A 14,343-nucleotide genomic window follows, 5' to 3' on the forward strand; every position below is an offset into this window, starting at 1 on the left:
GGGAAGCCACAACCACCTCTCTCTCTGTGTCAGAAGGTGCCTGGAGTGCAACCCTCTGCACCTCTGTGTGGGGAAGGCCCTTCAGCACCCCTCCTACTATAGCAGGTCCTTTTCCTCGGCGCATGCTCACCAGGAACCACTGCATTTGGATCTTCTCTCCTTATGGCCACGATGGCTGTTACTATTACCCCCAGTGGGAATTCTCAATGAAATCATCTCTATTTTGTTGATTTTAAGGATAATCTGCAGCTACACCCTCAGGTCCCCAAGGGTGTCATGCTGCAAAGACAAACCTCCAAAGGGAGGTGAGGGGACTTATGGGGACTGAGAAAGTATAAGGGTGCGAGGTCAGGCTCAAGGGCTTCCGATCAGTCAGGTCTCTTCTCCCACCAGCTGGATGATCCCGCTGTATTTCCCGTACACTTACGATGAGCTTGGCTCCCAGGCGGGCTCTTTAGCAGAGAAAGGAGCCATGCCTGCACACAGCAGCTGATTTAGCCAGCCTGTCTCTCAGAACTCCACCCTGAGCTCATGGGAGCAGGGCTCTGTCCTGGGGGATGGTTGGGGTAGGAAGACTGTCTGCATTTGGGACTTCCCCTACCCAGTGTAATGATGGAAGTAGACACACAGGTGCCCACACACAGGGACAACCCAGAAAGAGTGATGCTGGACAGTCACCCCACAGTCAGGGCCAGGCACTGCTCTAGATGTTGGGGAACACTGGTGACCCAGACGAACATGGCCATGCCCTCATGTTGCCTATTGTTGGGGTCGTGGGGAAGAGCTGCAGTCCTCACTGTAGGGGAGAAACAGGGAGGGCAAGAAGGCAGCAGAATCTATAGGGGCTTGAAAAGAAGACTGAAGGACAAGGGGAAGAGATCGAGCCTAGAATGTGAGACAGAGACTTGAGAGTCCCTGGACAGCAATCCAAAGAGGAGCAATGAAACCACTCAGGGAGCCACAGGGTGCCAGAGAGGATGTTGGGAGCTCTTGGTCACCCTCAGATGGGTGTCCTCAAGTATCGTCCATGCATGCAGACTTCTGGGCTGCCTGGGCCTTCCTTCCTGGCCATACCCTCCCCTCCCCTCTCTTCCCCTTCCTTCCCCTCCCCTCCCCTCCTCTCCCCAGGTAGAGCAGAAGTGCAGACCCAGGATGGAGCATCTCTGGCTCTCTGGAGAGTTCCAGGGACAACCACTCTGTGAGGCTTGAGATGTTACGATTAGGAGAAGCCAGTATTCCACTGAGTCCTAAACGTTTTCCGGATTCCTGGGCAAGCCTCATTCGTTCTGGGAGGTGAGTGGCAGAATGACAGGAGTGGATGCCCATGGTTTTGGGGAATGAAAAAACTACAGAGTCACCTAATTGGACTTGCCGCTTCCTGAGAAGCCAGTGCTCAGGGCTGGGGCGGGCCTTCCTAAAAAAAAATGGCAGGAACCACGCTCATTTATCAGGGAGGGCCTGAATCCACTCCTGCTCACAGTCTGCAGGAGGCTGATCAGAGGGAAGACCTGAAATGGACTCTATGATTACATTGCAAGAAACTGATGTGGGGATTAGTTTGAACCAGAAAACGAATCCCAGGAAATCATCAAATTAATGACCCAAGTCACCGGCACTCATAAAAGGGGCCTCCCCTCTCCCGGTGTCAGAAGGTGCCCTTTCCTCACAGCTTTCTGATCTCGCACATCTTCCTGCATCCAGAGACCATGATGAGCCAGCAATCCGGCAGGGCCTCCCAGGCCACCAAGAGCTCCAGTGGCCTCTCTGCCGTCGTGGTGTCTGGTCAGGGCTGTGCCAGCTCCACCAGGTCCCAGTCGGGCTCACGCTCTGGGGCAAGCAGTGCGGCCACGGCCTGTGCCATGATTGGGGGTGCCTTTGGCAGCAGGAGCATGTACAGCCTTGGGGGGAGCAAGAAGATCTCACTGAGTGTGGCTGGAGGTGCCGCCCAGGCAGGGGGCTCAGCACGGGGGTGCTCTGGTGCCTTTGGAGGGAGCTTGGGCTGGGCTGGAGGAAGGGGCCAGAGAAGCGGCTTTGGGGGAGGCTCCTTCCATGTTGGAGGGAGACCTGGTGGCTTTGGAGGAGTTCCCGGTGGGGCCGGGGGCTTTGGATGCTCTGGGGGCTTTCCCCTTGGCATCCAGGAGGTGACCATCAACCAGAGCCTCCTGCAACCCCTGAACATGGGGATTGACCCCCAGATTGGGGAGCTGAAGACGCAGGAGAAGGAGCAGATCAAGAGCCTCAACAACAAATTTGCCTCCTTCATCGACAAGGCGAGCGTCTGTGGTTGGGGGAGGTGGTGGCCGTGAGAGCTGCAGTGACTGGGGCCTGGGAACAGGGAGGCCTGGGTTTGGTGGGGCTGTAGGGGAGGCAGGCTCGCTCTCCAGCTGGATCTGGGCAGACCATGACCTCTCCTGGGTGGATGCTCACAGGTGCGGTTCCTGGAGCAGCGGCTGCCTGCAGGCCCACCTGGACAGGCTGGTGGCAGAGCGGGGCCGGCTGGACGGGGAGCTGGGCACGATGCAGGGGCTGGTGGAGGAGTACAAGAGGAGGTGAGTAGCGGAGGAGTCTGGGCGGGGGCAGCTGCTGGTTCCCAGGCTATGGTGTTGTGGGTCAGGTGGTTGTGAACTTTGTAAGAGGAAATTTTGGGGCATGTCCTCAAGGTACCTACGTCTGAGGGCCACAGAACGTGGTATTAGCAGGGGGCTCCGATGAAAGGAGGTTCTGCACTCTGTTGGTAGTTGTTCTTGGTGCTTAGGAGAATGAGGCGTATGTCTCCGAGATGGGCATCTTCTGTCGTCAGAGGCAAATGTTTGGGCACCTCCATCATTTAACAGCAAAGGGTCTTGTGCTGAGGTGTTTTCTGAAATAACTTCGGGAACTTTACACACTCTCATTTCCAGGTTGTACTCAGGACCTACATCAGGATTTCTGGGTGTGGGAGCTGAGCATCGGTGCCTTTCATAGAGTTAGGTGTTTCCAATGTGTAGCTGAGGGTGAGGACCAGGTAGAAAATGTGTTTGCCTTGAGTGGTGAGGGAGCTGCAAGGGGAGGTTGAGATGGGAAGGACCCCTATTCCTCATCTGATGTGGGGGCCAGGATGCATAGCCAGGATGGAGCAGAGGGCAGTGGGAGCATTGGGGGGCAGATGAAGGGTAAGATGAGCTTGGGAGTGAACACAGGTATTGGCTCATGAAGACTTGGGTGATTCTCCAGAGGTTGGGAATCCAGAGCAACCTGCATGCATGTGCTCCCTATGGAGTCCAGAGGCTACATGCAAGTTTATTATGTGCTTCATCTCCTTTTATTTCCAATACCCTACTGTGTTGGAAATGGGGATCCCTGTGCTCTTAAAGGCCTTACTTTTCTAATAACCCCTGCCTCCCACTGGCCTTAGGCTGGTCTTATCCAGGAAATATTCACCTGCACCCCTGCCTAGGTTAACCACCACCTTGTGTGTAAATGCTGTTCTTTGCGGACCTGTGCACATACTGTTGGCTCAGCTACCCTCTGAGCACGCCCTTTCTCCCTCTTTGTAGGTACGAGGATGAATTTAACAAGCGCTCAGAGGCTGAGAATGACTTCATGGTTCTGAAGAAGGTGAGCAGGGCAGTGGAGTTCTGCAGGGAGGAGGCAGAGCAAGGAAAGCGGGGAGTGATAGCACCTTCTCCACTCCTTCTCAGGAACGTGGGGGATGGACAACACTTTCTCCTGCGTGGAATTCCCAGGGTTGTGCTATTACGGATGGCCAGAAAGTGCCAGCCTCAATACTGAAACTTGGACTCAAGGGTTTTCTTTCTGTAGCTAAGATACCTCCCAAATGCATTTGGTTTGTCAGTTGTGAAGCTGTTTTGAGCCCTCTGTTACATGAGTTCACTGTCAAACAATGGATAAATACCATTATAGCCATCCAAGTTATAGAAATTGACAATAACATACCTTCTCTAATGCTGAGCTCGATCGTTAAATCTCTCTCTACTGCAAGTGTACTGTCTGGCTAAAGTGAATTTGGCTCCCTTAGCTAGGTAAACACGCTATCAATATTATTAAGTGAGGACAACATTGAAGGTGATAAGGCTGAGTCTCTGTTCCTTACTCTCAGGATGTGGATGCTTCCTACGTGACCAAGGTGGACTTGGACATCAAAATGGAGAGTCTGGCCAGTGAGGTCAACTTCCTGAGAGCCCTCTATGAAGCAGTAAGGACCTTTAGTCTTTCCTCAAGGGCAGAAGTCAGAAGCCACAACAAAGGGTGTCAAATCTTGCTTGATTCTGAGAATTCTGCTTTCTTTTCTTTTTTCTTTTCTTTTTTTTTGAGAGGTTTTTGCTATAGGGCACATGCACTTGCCAGAAAGACAGAGAGAGGCAGAGAGACAGAAAGTGAGAAATCACCCCCCAGGGGGGATGGCCATGCCACAATCCCTTCTCCTCCATTCTCCTCTCGGGATCTTGGGCACGCAGGCACACGCGCCTGGTGTGAGTTTTAAGCCACTGGGTCTGGGACTCGAACCGTGGTCGGCTACATGGGAGTCCAGCGACATAGCCATTACGCTAACTGCTGGTCCCAAGAATTCCGCTTCCTTCCTGAAATCTATTTGCCAGCCAGTGGTGGCAAAGTTTTTCCCATCTCTATCCTTATTCTTCCTTTTTCCTGTTCTGTATATACGCCTCCTATAGCTTACCTTCTCCCTGTCTCTTTCCCAAGGCTCAGGGTATGTAGCTTCTGCAGCTCATGCCTTTAGAATCCCTATGTCCATATCATCCCACGGGAAAGGTAGGAAGAGGGACTGATAGGAGAGTTATGGGTCACCATAGGCCTGCTAGCCTGTCTCCTGATGCCTGGTGTCTCTGGTTCACTGTCTTGTTACCTTCCTTTCTTTTCATTAAGATTTCGTTTCTAGGCCTCATAATATTCCCAAGGCCATGGGGGAGGTTCAGATCATACTAGAGAGATGGTGACAGCTGTTCAGTGGTGTGCCCCTGTGTGTCTGCAGGAGTATGACCAGGTCCTGTCGGAATCCAGTGATACGTCTGTAGTCCTGTGCATGGACAATAACCGGCACTTGAACCTGGACAGTATCATCACGGAGGCCAAGGCCCAGTACGAGAAGATCGCTCAGAAGAGCAAAGCTGAGTCTCAGGCTCTGTACCAGAACAAGGTACGTAAAGCCTGCTGCATCAGCCAGACTCCATGAGCCTCTCCCAGGGCTCTGCCTCTTTACCTGCAGCACTTGCTGGCAGCATACCAGAGAGGACAGTTTTATTCAGTATGAAACCCACTGAAATTTCTTTCACAAATTTCCATTACGTGCAATCTTTCTAATGCTTTTCATTTTACTATATGATATCTTTAAAGACAACTGTGAGTTTCAGCTAAGTGATTTTTTTCCATCAAAATGTCTGGTGGGCTTTGTATGACATTAGAAATTTCTTTTTTAAAAATGACTTATTTAATTTAATTTATTATTATTTTAATTTGCTATAAGGTACATGCACTCATGAGAAAGAGAAAGTGAGAAAGCAAGCCACTGGATCCAGGACTTGAACCACGGTTGGCCATGTGGGAGGCCAGCACCTTAACCACCATGCCACCTGCTGGCCCCAACATTAGGGCTTTCTAGACTGATTACAGCCCTATTTCTATTTTTATAGAGAAATAGTGTATTTGAAGGTCAGGGATAATCCTTCCCTACCTGCTCACTCTTCCCCTCCTCCCAATTCTAGCTTGGGGAGCTGCAGACCACAGCCAGCAGGCATGGTGATGACCTGAGGAGCACCAAGAATGAGATTGCACAACTCAACAGGATGATCCAGAGGCTGCAGGCAGAGATCGAGAGTGCCAAAAAGCAGGTGGGGGAATCTCTCCAACCTCCAGGATTATAACTTTGATGACAGTGGTGCTCCACAGTGCCATCAAGGCACCTGGTTTTAGCAGGTGGGGCGACTCTTAGGCTCCTGGATGGCAGCTTTAGCAATGGGGCTTCGCAAGCGATATCACACAGAGCAATGGCTTCGTGTTACTTTTACTTCCATCCCTTTTCTTCAGGGTGTAATTATCTCTCAGTCCAGTGGGTATGGCCCCCAAGACCCTATGAACTGTGTGGGGCTGAGTTTCTGGAATGTGAAACCATGGATTATCCTTCCTCAAGTGATTAGGAAGCAGTTGACGACTATCTCTGGGCAAGGGCTCAAATGGCTACTGGAATTTCCCATCATGATTTAGTTACTTGATGTGAATGCTATGGGGGAAGAAGATAGCATGGTCAGCCATAGAGCACATAGGTTAGAAATTTTCATTAAGGAGGCCTATGGTCACATGTTGTATACATATTAGGATCCAGAGACTCAGCCCACATCTTCTTCTTCCCGCTTCAGAATGCCAAAGTGCAGATGGCAATTGCTGACACTGAGAAGCAGGGTGAACTGACCCTAAAAGATGCCCAGACCAGATTGACAGAGCTCAGAGAGGCCCTGCAGCAGGCCAAGGAGGACCTGGCCCATCTCCTGTGTGACTACCAGGAGCTGATGAACATCAAGCTGGCATTGGATGTGGAGATTGCCACCTACCAGAAGATGCTGGAGGGCGAGGAGTGCAGGTGGGTGGGCATTCTGGCCAAGGCAAGGGATCTGACTTGAGAACCAAGTTTCACAGGCCTGTGTGGTCTTTGGTTAGTCCTACTGTGTTACAGTAACTCTGTCTCTACCTTTGCTTCCCCTTGGCATACCCAGGCTCTAACACAATGGAAGAGGACAAAGGAGGGTCTCCGTGAATATTTTATTAATGAACTGTACTGCCCAGCACTCTCCCCTTGGGCTTAGGGATACCAGCCTTCCTGTATTTGCTAGAACATGACACTTAGAGCTTCCTAACAATGATGAGTGCTAGGCGGTCTTAGTAGCCTGCTGTCGCTGCACTCCAATTGAAGGTTACATTTTTCTCTGAACCAGTAACTTCCTCACCTCCCCTTCCTCGTTAATGTTGACACTGAATAGTTGGAGCCTGTACAGTGGTCTGGAAAAGGCACCTGGGTATGGATGGTGTCCATAGGCCCAGAAAGGATGATGCAGATAAGAGCCATGTCTTTAATAGTATGAGACAGACACTATGCTGGGCTCAGTTTACTCTTCACCGTGAACTGATAAAGAGGTATATTATCGCAGTTTTGCCGATGAAGTAATCAAGGCCAAGGTGATGGCAGATCCCAGGCTTTAGAGAAATATTGTATTTGTATTTGTATTCTCTACAGCCCATTCTAGACTTGTAGGGAACCCACTTTTCATTTCTAACCTCGATCTCTGATCCTGTGACTCATATCATTGTATTCTGGCATCCCAGGGACTAATACTCAAAAGAGATTGTCCTGCCTGGATAATTTCATCATGAGCTTTCCATGTTCTTTCTTTTGTGTTTCTGAACAGGATGTCGGGGGAGTGCCAGAGCCCAGTATGCATCTGTGAGTATTCTGTGAATACCTTTTCTACCATCCTAAAGAATTTCTGATTTTGTACCAGCTTGCTTATCCACAAGTGGCCTTTTGTACACCCTCATCTCCAGGATGATACAAAGGCAGAGGCACAAGGGAGGGTCACATAAATCATATTTGGGTGAGATTTATCTGCTAGCCCATCCATGCATGTCCTGGGCCTCCCTCAGAAAAGGAGCTCCCATATAAGGGTGAGCGCTCCTTATTTTGGATCTCCTCCATCGTTCGTTCCTCAGATTGGGATTGGAATGCAGTGGGCATTTAGGCAGATTGGGTGGGACTCAGCCACCCATTCTCTTTGCAGGCGTGGTCAATCACACTTCCAGCAGCAAGAACCTTAGTGCTGGGGGCAGCAGCAGCGGTGGTGGCCGGGGCAGCAGAGATGGTGACCAGAGTGCCCAAGGTGGTAGCAAGTCCTCGACTGTTGGGAAGGGCATCCAATCCAGAAGCATGAACTCTTCCATGGATCAGAGTCCCAGACACAGTGGCTCCTCCTCCTCCTCCTCAGCCAGGATTGTGCAGACCACCACCACCAGTGGCCAGCACTCTCACATCAAATACTGAGCCTAGGATCTGATGCATGATTGCAGAAACCCCCTGCCCTTAGCCACACCTCTGTAAGAGCTCCTATTTCTTTGGGGTTAGTGACACCATAATCTCATCCCTTTGGAGTCTTGAAGCCAAGCCAAGATGAGTCTCCAAAAGACATTGTCAAGTTAGGGGTTTGTTCCTGAGAACACCACTAACTCCACTACTGCCTTTATGTTTCTCTGTACATAAACTCTGCCTTGCCTCCTCTTGGCTTTGTTTTCTTCATTAAACTGAAATATGTTCTGCTGCATTTTTGGCTCTAAATTTTGTAGAACAATAGAAACCTATGTTTTTTCTGAATCAGAAAGTGACAAAAAGTCTGGAGAAAGTGATTTTAATAGGTGTGTATGTGGAATGAGTGAGATATGGAAAGAGAACGAGGGTGCTGAGGGGGTCTTTGGGGCTAAGCAAAACCGGGTTATACTCTACAATCTGCCCAATTCCTGTGATACACTTTACTCTTTCTGGATCCACTGCAGGGCAGAACACACCATGCTTCTCATATAAGCTGGCGTGCTTCTCATACAAGCCTTAGGAGTCCTTGCAAGAGTTCCAAATGGCTAGGTGACAGCCAACTCATTGACCTCAGTGCCAGCCTGGGCCACCTCAGGGCCTTTCTCACTTCTTCACTTGGGGTCTTTGGGCCAGGTTGGTGGGAGGGCATGGTAAAAGCTGCCTGTTTACTTCCATTCCTTATGGTTTAAGTACAGCTACCCTTCTCCTCAGCAAAAATTTACCTTCAACATTCCACATCCCTTTCTCCAACATCCTGAGATCTCAAGGCTATGGAAGACCAATGAAAGAAGCAAAGACTTATTTAGCAATTACTACATGCCAAGAAATTGTCTCACATTCATGTATAACTCAATCACCACGGTGATACTACAAAGTGGGTATGATCATCTTATTTTACAGATGAGGGGAAGTAGGCAAGGAGAGGTAAAGGTTGTATTGTGCCACTGGTACAGTTAGTGAGTGGTTGAGCTAAGCTTTGAACCTGGGTAGTTGGGCCCTGGAATCCATGCTTATAACTTCCCTGCTATGCTAAAAATATTTTGTAGTTTTGCTTCTTTGTGATAGTGTATGTGTATAGGGGAGCTGTTTCAGGTCTTTGATGGCAGGGCATACTTTATCCAGAGACTCTTCTTGGGTCCTTACATCCCATCCATGAAGCACAGCTCTGTCCTTGGTACTGAAACCCACAACTATGTTCAAGAAGCTGACACTAAACATCTCTTCCCTTTTTAAAAAAAGTGTTATTATTTTAATTTAATTAATCTTTTCCTTCTAATTCAACTTCTCCCAGTACATGCTTCAGCCTTGATTATTTGCATTTGTATTCATAGATTTCTTGTCTAAAATAAAGTAAACATTTGGTCCAAAGTCCAACTTTAAAATAATCCCAGACTTTTCCATCTTACTGTGTTCTCCATAAAATGAAGTCCAAAAAGTTGGTCTTTCTCTCAAAGTCTTTATAGGTAATAAACTTATATATGTTAGCAATTCTTTGCTTTTTCTCCTGGTGGTGTATTTGTCATTGGTGATCAGACTATTTGCTCTTTTCAAACATGCATTATTATTATCATTATTTTGAGAGATTTTTGCTATAGGGTGCGTGCACTCACCAGAGAGTGAGAGAGACAGAAAGCAAGACATCACCCCTCCGGGGATATGGCCATGTCACAATCCCTTCTCCTCCATTCTCCTCTTGGGATTTTGGGCATGCATGCACATGCGCCTGGCGTGAGTTTCACACCACTGGGTCTGGGACTCAAGCATGGTCGACCACATTACCACTACTCAACCACTACTCCACCTTCTGGCCCCCATGGATTATTATTTTTAAGTTAACTTCCTTATTATTGGAATGGGAGGGGTACAAAAATAAAGAAAATTAAAATGAAGTTAGTCTTCTCTTGTTTGAGACTAGGTTCATGCTGAGCAACACTACAAACCAGGTACTTCCCAGAGGAAGAGAACAATTTAGAAAATGAGCTATTACTTATTACTGTGGTAATGAAAATTTTATCTTCTTTGTAGGAGTGTTTCAAGGTACACATGAAGAAAATGCTTTATGTGAGATATTCATATTGGTATTTTCCTTCATGTATGCAAATTTTGATTAGTAACTCTATAATAAACTTTTTAAGGAAAGGAATTATGTCATAAAATGTGTGTTACACAAGAATGGGCAGAAAATATGCACTCAGTAAGCACTTGTTGACTGATGGACTGATGAAATGATAAAATACATGCTAGTACATGGCACAAGTCCTATAGCAAGATAAGTACTAATGAATGGGAGACAGTACCATCAGTGTTTCTATGCTTACCACTGTTGAATTTTTGAGGAATTAGATTCTTAAGGCTAGAAATGACTTCAGAAGTCATTAAAATAAATCCTCATCTAGATACTTACATCCTCTCTAAAATATCATCTGTAGCGGTAGCCTGCTCTCTTTTGGTGGGTAACTCCTCTCTCAGGAGGGTTGTTAAGCCAAATCCTACCTTTTAAATTCCATGTACTGGTTTCTCTCTGTGGCTATGAGTCTCTAGACGGTTGAGAACAGCTTTTCCCTTTATCATATTCCTTTCCCAGGTGGAACACTTCCACTTCTCTGCTTTGGGGCACTCCCTGCCCTCTGGGTGCTCTTCAATAGACATCCTCTGGCATAGAATCTAACCCTCCAGGTGAGGTCTGACTAGCTCGAGAAAGATTGGCACAAGTCTTTACTTTGTGTATCTTTCAACCTTGCAGGTGATTTTGGCAACCCCTTTCTACTGCTGACTCACCCTGAGCTGGTGCCATTTTACACAAGCCATTATGAAACCATGTCTCCCATGCTGAATGGGACAGCTGTTTTGTTTGAATACACATGTAAGGTTTTGTGTTAATCCCTATTAAATATTTCTTTGGTTTAGGCTCCAAAAGATCAAATTATTTTTGCATTCTGATGCTGCTGCTCAATTTACTTGTTACCCTTACTATGTTCTGGTTAATTGTACATTTGATCTACATGCAAAAATGTCCTTATTTGAGTGTACTTGGGGAAAAACTATTTATTTTTAAATGTAAATAGCTCTTATTTGTTTATCTTTCCTTTGGTGTCAGGGAAAACTACTATTTAAGGCAAAAACTGCTTATTTGTAAGGAAAGAAAGGTGTTGCTATTAGTCTCAAGGGAGGCGGCTCTTAAAAAGCTTAGTTATTATGGAAATTGTCAAGCAAACAAAAGAGATAAGAGTGTAGTGGACATCTCTGTATCCACCCCCAACTCAACAATCAACTCATTATCTTGCTTTATTTCTATTCCTCCCACCCCTTCAGATTGTATTAAAGCCAATCCCAGATGTCATATCATTTCACTCATAAATATTTTATAAGTTTTCCTAAAAGATAAGAACTCATAAAATAATATAACCATGATAACATTATCGCCCTTAACAGCATTAACATACATTCTTTAATATAATCAAACATTCAGATTTCCACATGTCTCATAACGTCTCATAAATATTTCACTAAGGTTGTTTGCATCTGGGTCTAATTGACATGCATACATTGCCGTTGGTTGATATGTGAAGAAACTCATCCTTAATTTTTATTCTTTGTTCAAGAAACCTGACATTTGTCTTGTAGTTGGTACCCTACTAGTGCCCCTTCTTACCTGCCTCATATCCACATTTTAAAAATTCTGTTCTTTGCCCGTGAAATGACAAAGGGTGAGAGGGACAGAATCAAAAGGGAGTAGGAAACCATATAAGAAACACAAAATGGGGTAATCCTGCTCTTAGGGCTTGGGAGAAACTTTGAGATTTTCTGCACACTGTTGCCCACTGCTCTGGCAACCTGGGCTTGCTCCACCTACTGCCTACCAGGATATTTAAGCCTGGTCTGGGTAGGCCTCCTTGGGTGACCTCAGGACTTGGGAGCTATGTTGGAACTTTTGGTACACCAACCTGTGTGCAGCACAAAGCAGGCAACTTGACCCTCTTCACTAAGCTATATCTCCTTAGCTTGCTACCACTTCATCAAGAGCTGAACATTTGGCAGAGTAGCTAAGCACCTGAAGGTACCCCTAATTGCTTTGACCTGGGAGACAGAGCCCTCCAGAAGGAACACAACTGGGAACTAAAGGTGAAATTTCCTCCACCAGTACTACAGGATTCACTAGATAAAAATAGAAAAAAAATGAATACTGCATTGGATGACTAGAAACCAGCACAGATCTTGAAGAAACATAAGAAAACAAGGTGGTAACTCTCCCCCAGGGAAGCATAGTAATCCCTCACCAACAGTGGATAGCACAGAGAAATACACAGAAATGTCAGAAAAAGAATTCTGAATATTTGTAGTGACAAAACTCAATGAGTTGCAAGAGAAAACAGACAATCATTCCTAGGAAATGAGAAAAATTATTTCAGGACATAAAAGAGGAATTATGTAAAAAAAAAAATAGCCTAAAAAAGAATCAAACAGAACTTTTGGAAATGAAGAATACAATACAAGAAATTAAAGTCTCCATAGAAAGCATTAACAGCAGATTGAACCATACAGAAAAAGAATTTCTGACTTGGAAAACAAAGTTTTCAACATAGACCAAATAACTGAAAAGAAAGAAAAAAACGACAAAAAAATGAAGATGGCATGTGAAATTCTAGACATCATGAAACATCCAAATATCCATATAATGGGTATTCCAGAAGATAAAGAATCTGCTAAAGGCATGGTAAACATCTTTCATGAAATACTACCTGCAAATTTTCCAAGTATACAGAAACATAGAGAAATTCAGACCCAAGAAATAAAAAGGACCCCAAATAGAGTCAACATAAAAAGATCCTCCTCTTGGCACATCATAACCAGATGTAAACGTAAAAGACAACGAAAATATTTTAAAAATGGCAAGGGAGAAATGTCAAGTTACTTATACAAGCTATCCTTACAGCTGAAAGGACTAATGTCAGACCTTACAACTGAAAGGATGCAGGCAAGGAAAGAATGGGAAGATGTGTTCAAAACATTGAAAGAGAAACCATCTCAACCAAGAATACTATATACAGGGAACCAGCAGTTAGCGTAATGGCTATGTCGCTGGACTCCCACGTAGTTGATTGCGGTTTGCGTCCCGGACCCAGTGGCTTAGAACTCACGCCGGGCGCGTGTGCGTGTGTGCGTGCCCAAGATCCTGATAGGAGAATGTAGGAGAAGAGATTGTGGCATGACCATCCCCCCTGGGGGGGCGTGATTTCTTGCTTTCTGTCTCTATGTCTCTCTCTGTCTGTCTGGTGAGCACAAGCGCCTATAAACACTCAAAAAAAAAAAAAAAAAAAAAAAAAGAATACTATAAACAAGATTATCCTTCAAATAAAAATATTCTCAGATAAACAAGAATGGAAAGAATTCACCAATAATAGACCAGCTCTACAGTAAGTACCGAGGGGAGTGTTGTATCAGGATAACTAAAGAGAGACAAACAGAAAACAACTGAGAAAATGGCTAGCAAAATAACAGGGATAAATCTGCAAATATCTGCAAATATCAATAATAATGTCAAATGTTAATGGATTAAATTCTCCTATTAAAAGACACAGACTGACTGAATGGATACAAAACCAGAAGTCATCTTTATGCTGCTTACAAGAAACACACCTCATTGGAATTGAGAACTAGTGCTTTCAGGGACAAAGAGTAATGAAGATTTTCTACTGAGACTTCACTCTCCAGACTTGATTCTTGAGTGGTAGGGCCCTCTGTATCTTTCTCTCTGTCTCTTTCTGTCTTTTCATTTGTAATTAAAAAAAAAATCTTTTAAGGTGAAGTATTTTCTTGGCTCTCAGATCCTCCTTTATCTTGCTAATAATCCCCTTTACCCCATTTCATTTAGAAGAGGCAAAAGCGCAGGCCTTCAGAAGAAGTATCCTTCATTGGAGTTCAGAACATGGTGTTCTAACCTGCCACCCAATTTTCATTTTTTACTTTAAAATATTATTTTTTCCTTTTTTTGTATTCTCTTCTCTCTCTTTTCTCTGTTTTCTTATTCTTTTTCTTTTACCGTCATCACTTTACTGTTCAGCCTCCATGCCCTGAATGTCTAGACAAGTCTAAGTGAACTGTAGCCAAACATCTGAATACTATTAGGTCAACATGTTCCTCAATTCCCACTGAATATGCTGTACAAAGGGAGAAAAATGAAATGGCAAAGAGATTGCAGATCACCTCCTTCTGCATGCCTCTGAATGCTCAGATTGAACTTCTAGAATTTAGGAAGA

The 14,343-nt window shown here is 45.6% G+C and overlaps 1 protein-coding gene across 1 annotated transcript; it reads left to right on the top strand.

Annotated features, from left to right (window-relative positions):
* The first annotated feature begins 1,441 nt into the window (after positions 1-1,441).
* LOC102475569 (keratin, type II cytoskeletal 3) lies at positions 1,442-8,314 on the top strand. Its single transcript, XM_027776659.1, has 9 exons — positions 1,442-2,293; positions 2,430-2,549; positions 3,537-3,597; positions 4,100-4,195; positions 4,991-5,155; positions 5,721-5,846; positions 6,372-6,592; positions 7,416-7,450; positions 7,785-8,314. The coding sequence occupies exons 1-9, from the start codon at positions 1,707-1,709 to the stop codon at positions 8,042-8,044; spliced, it is 1,671 nt and encodes a 556-aa protein (XP_027632460.1). The 5' UTR covers positions 1,442-1,706; the 3' UTR covers positions 8,045-8,314.
* Positions 8,315-14,343: the final 6,029 nt, after the last annotated feature.

This window comes from Tupaia chinensis, unplaced genomic scaffold (assembly GCF_000334495.1).
Source record: "Tupaia chinensis unplaced genomic scaffold, TupChi_1.0 Scaffold000059_1, whole genome shotgun sequence".
Taxonomy (NCBI): domain Eukaryota; kingdom Metazoa; phylum Chordata; class Mammalia; order Scandentia; family Tupaiidae; genus Tupaia; species Tupaia belangeri.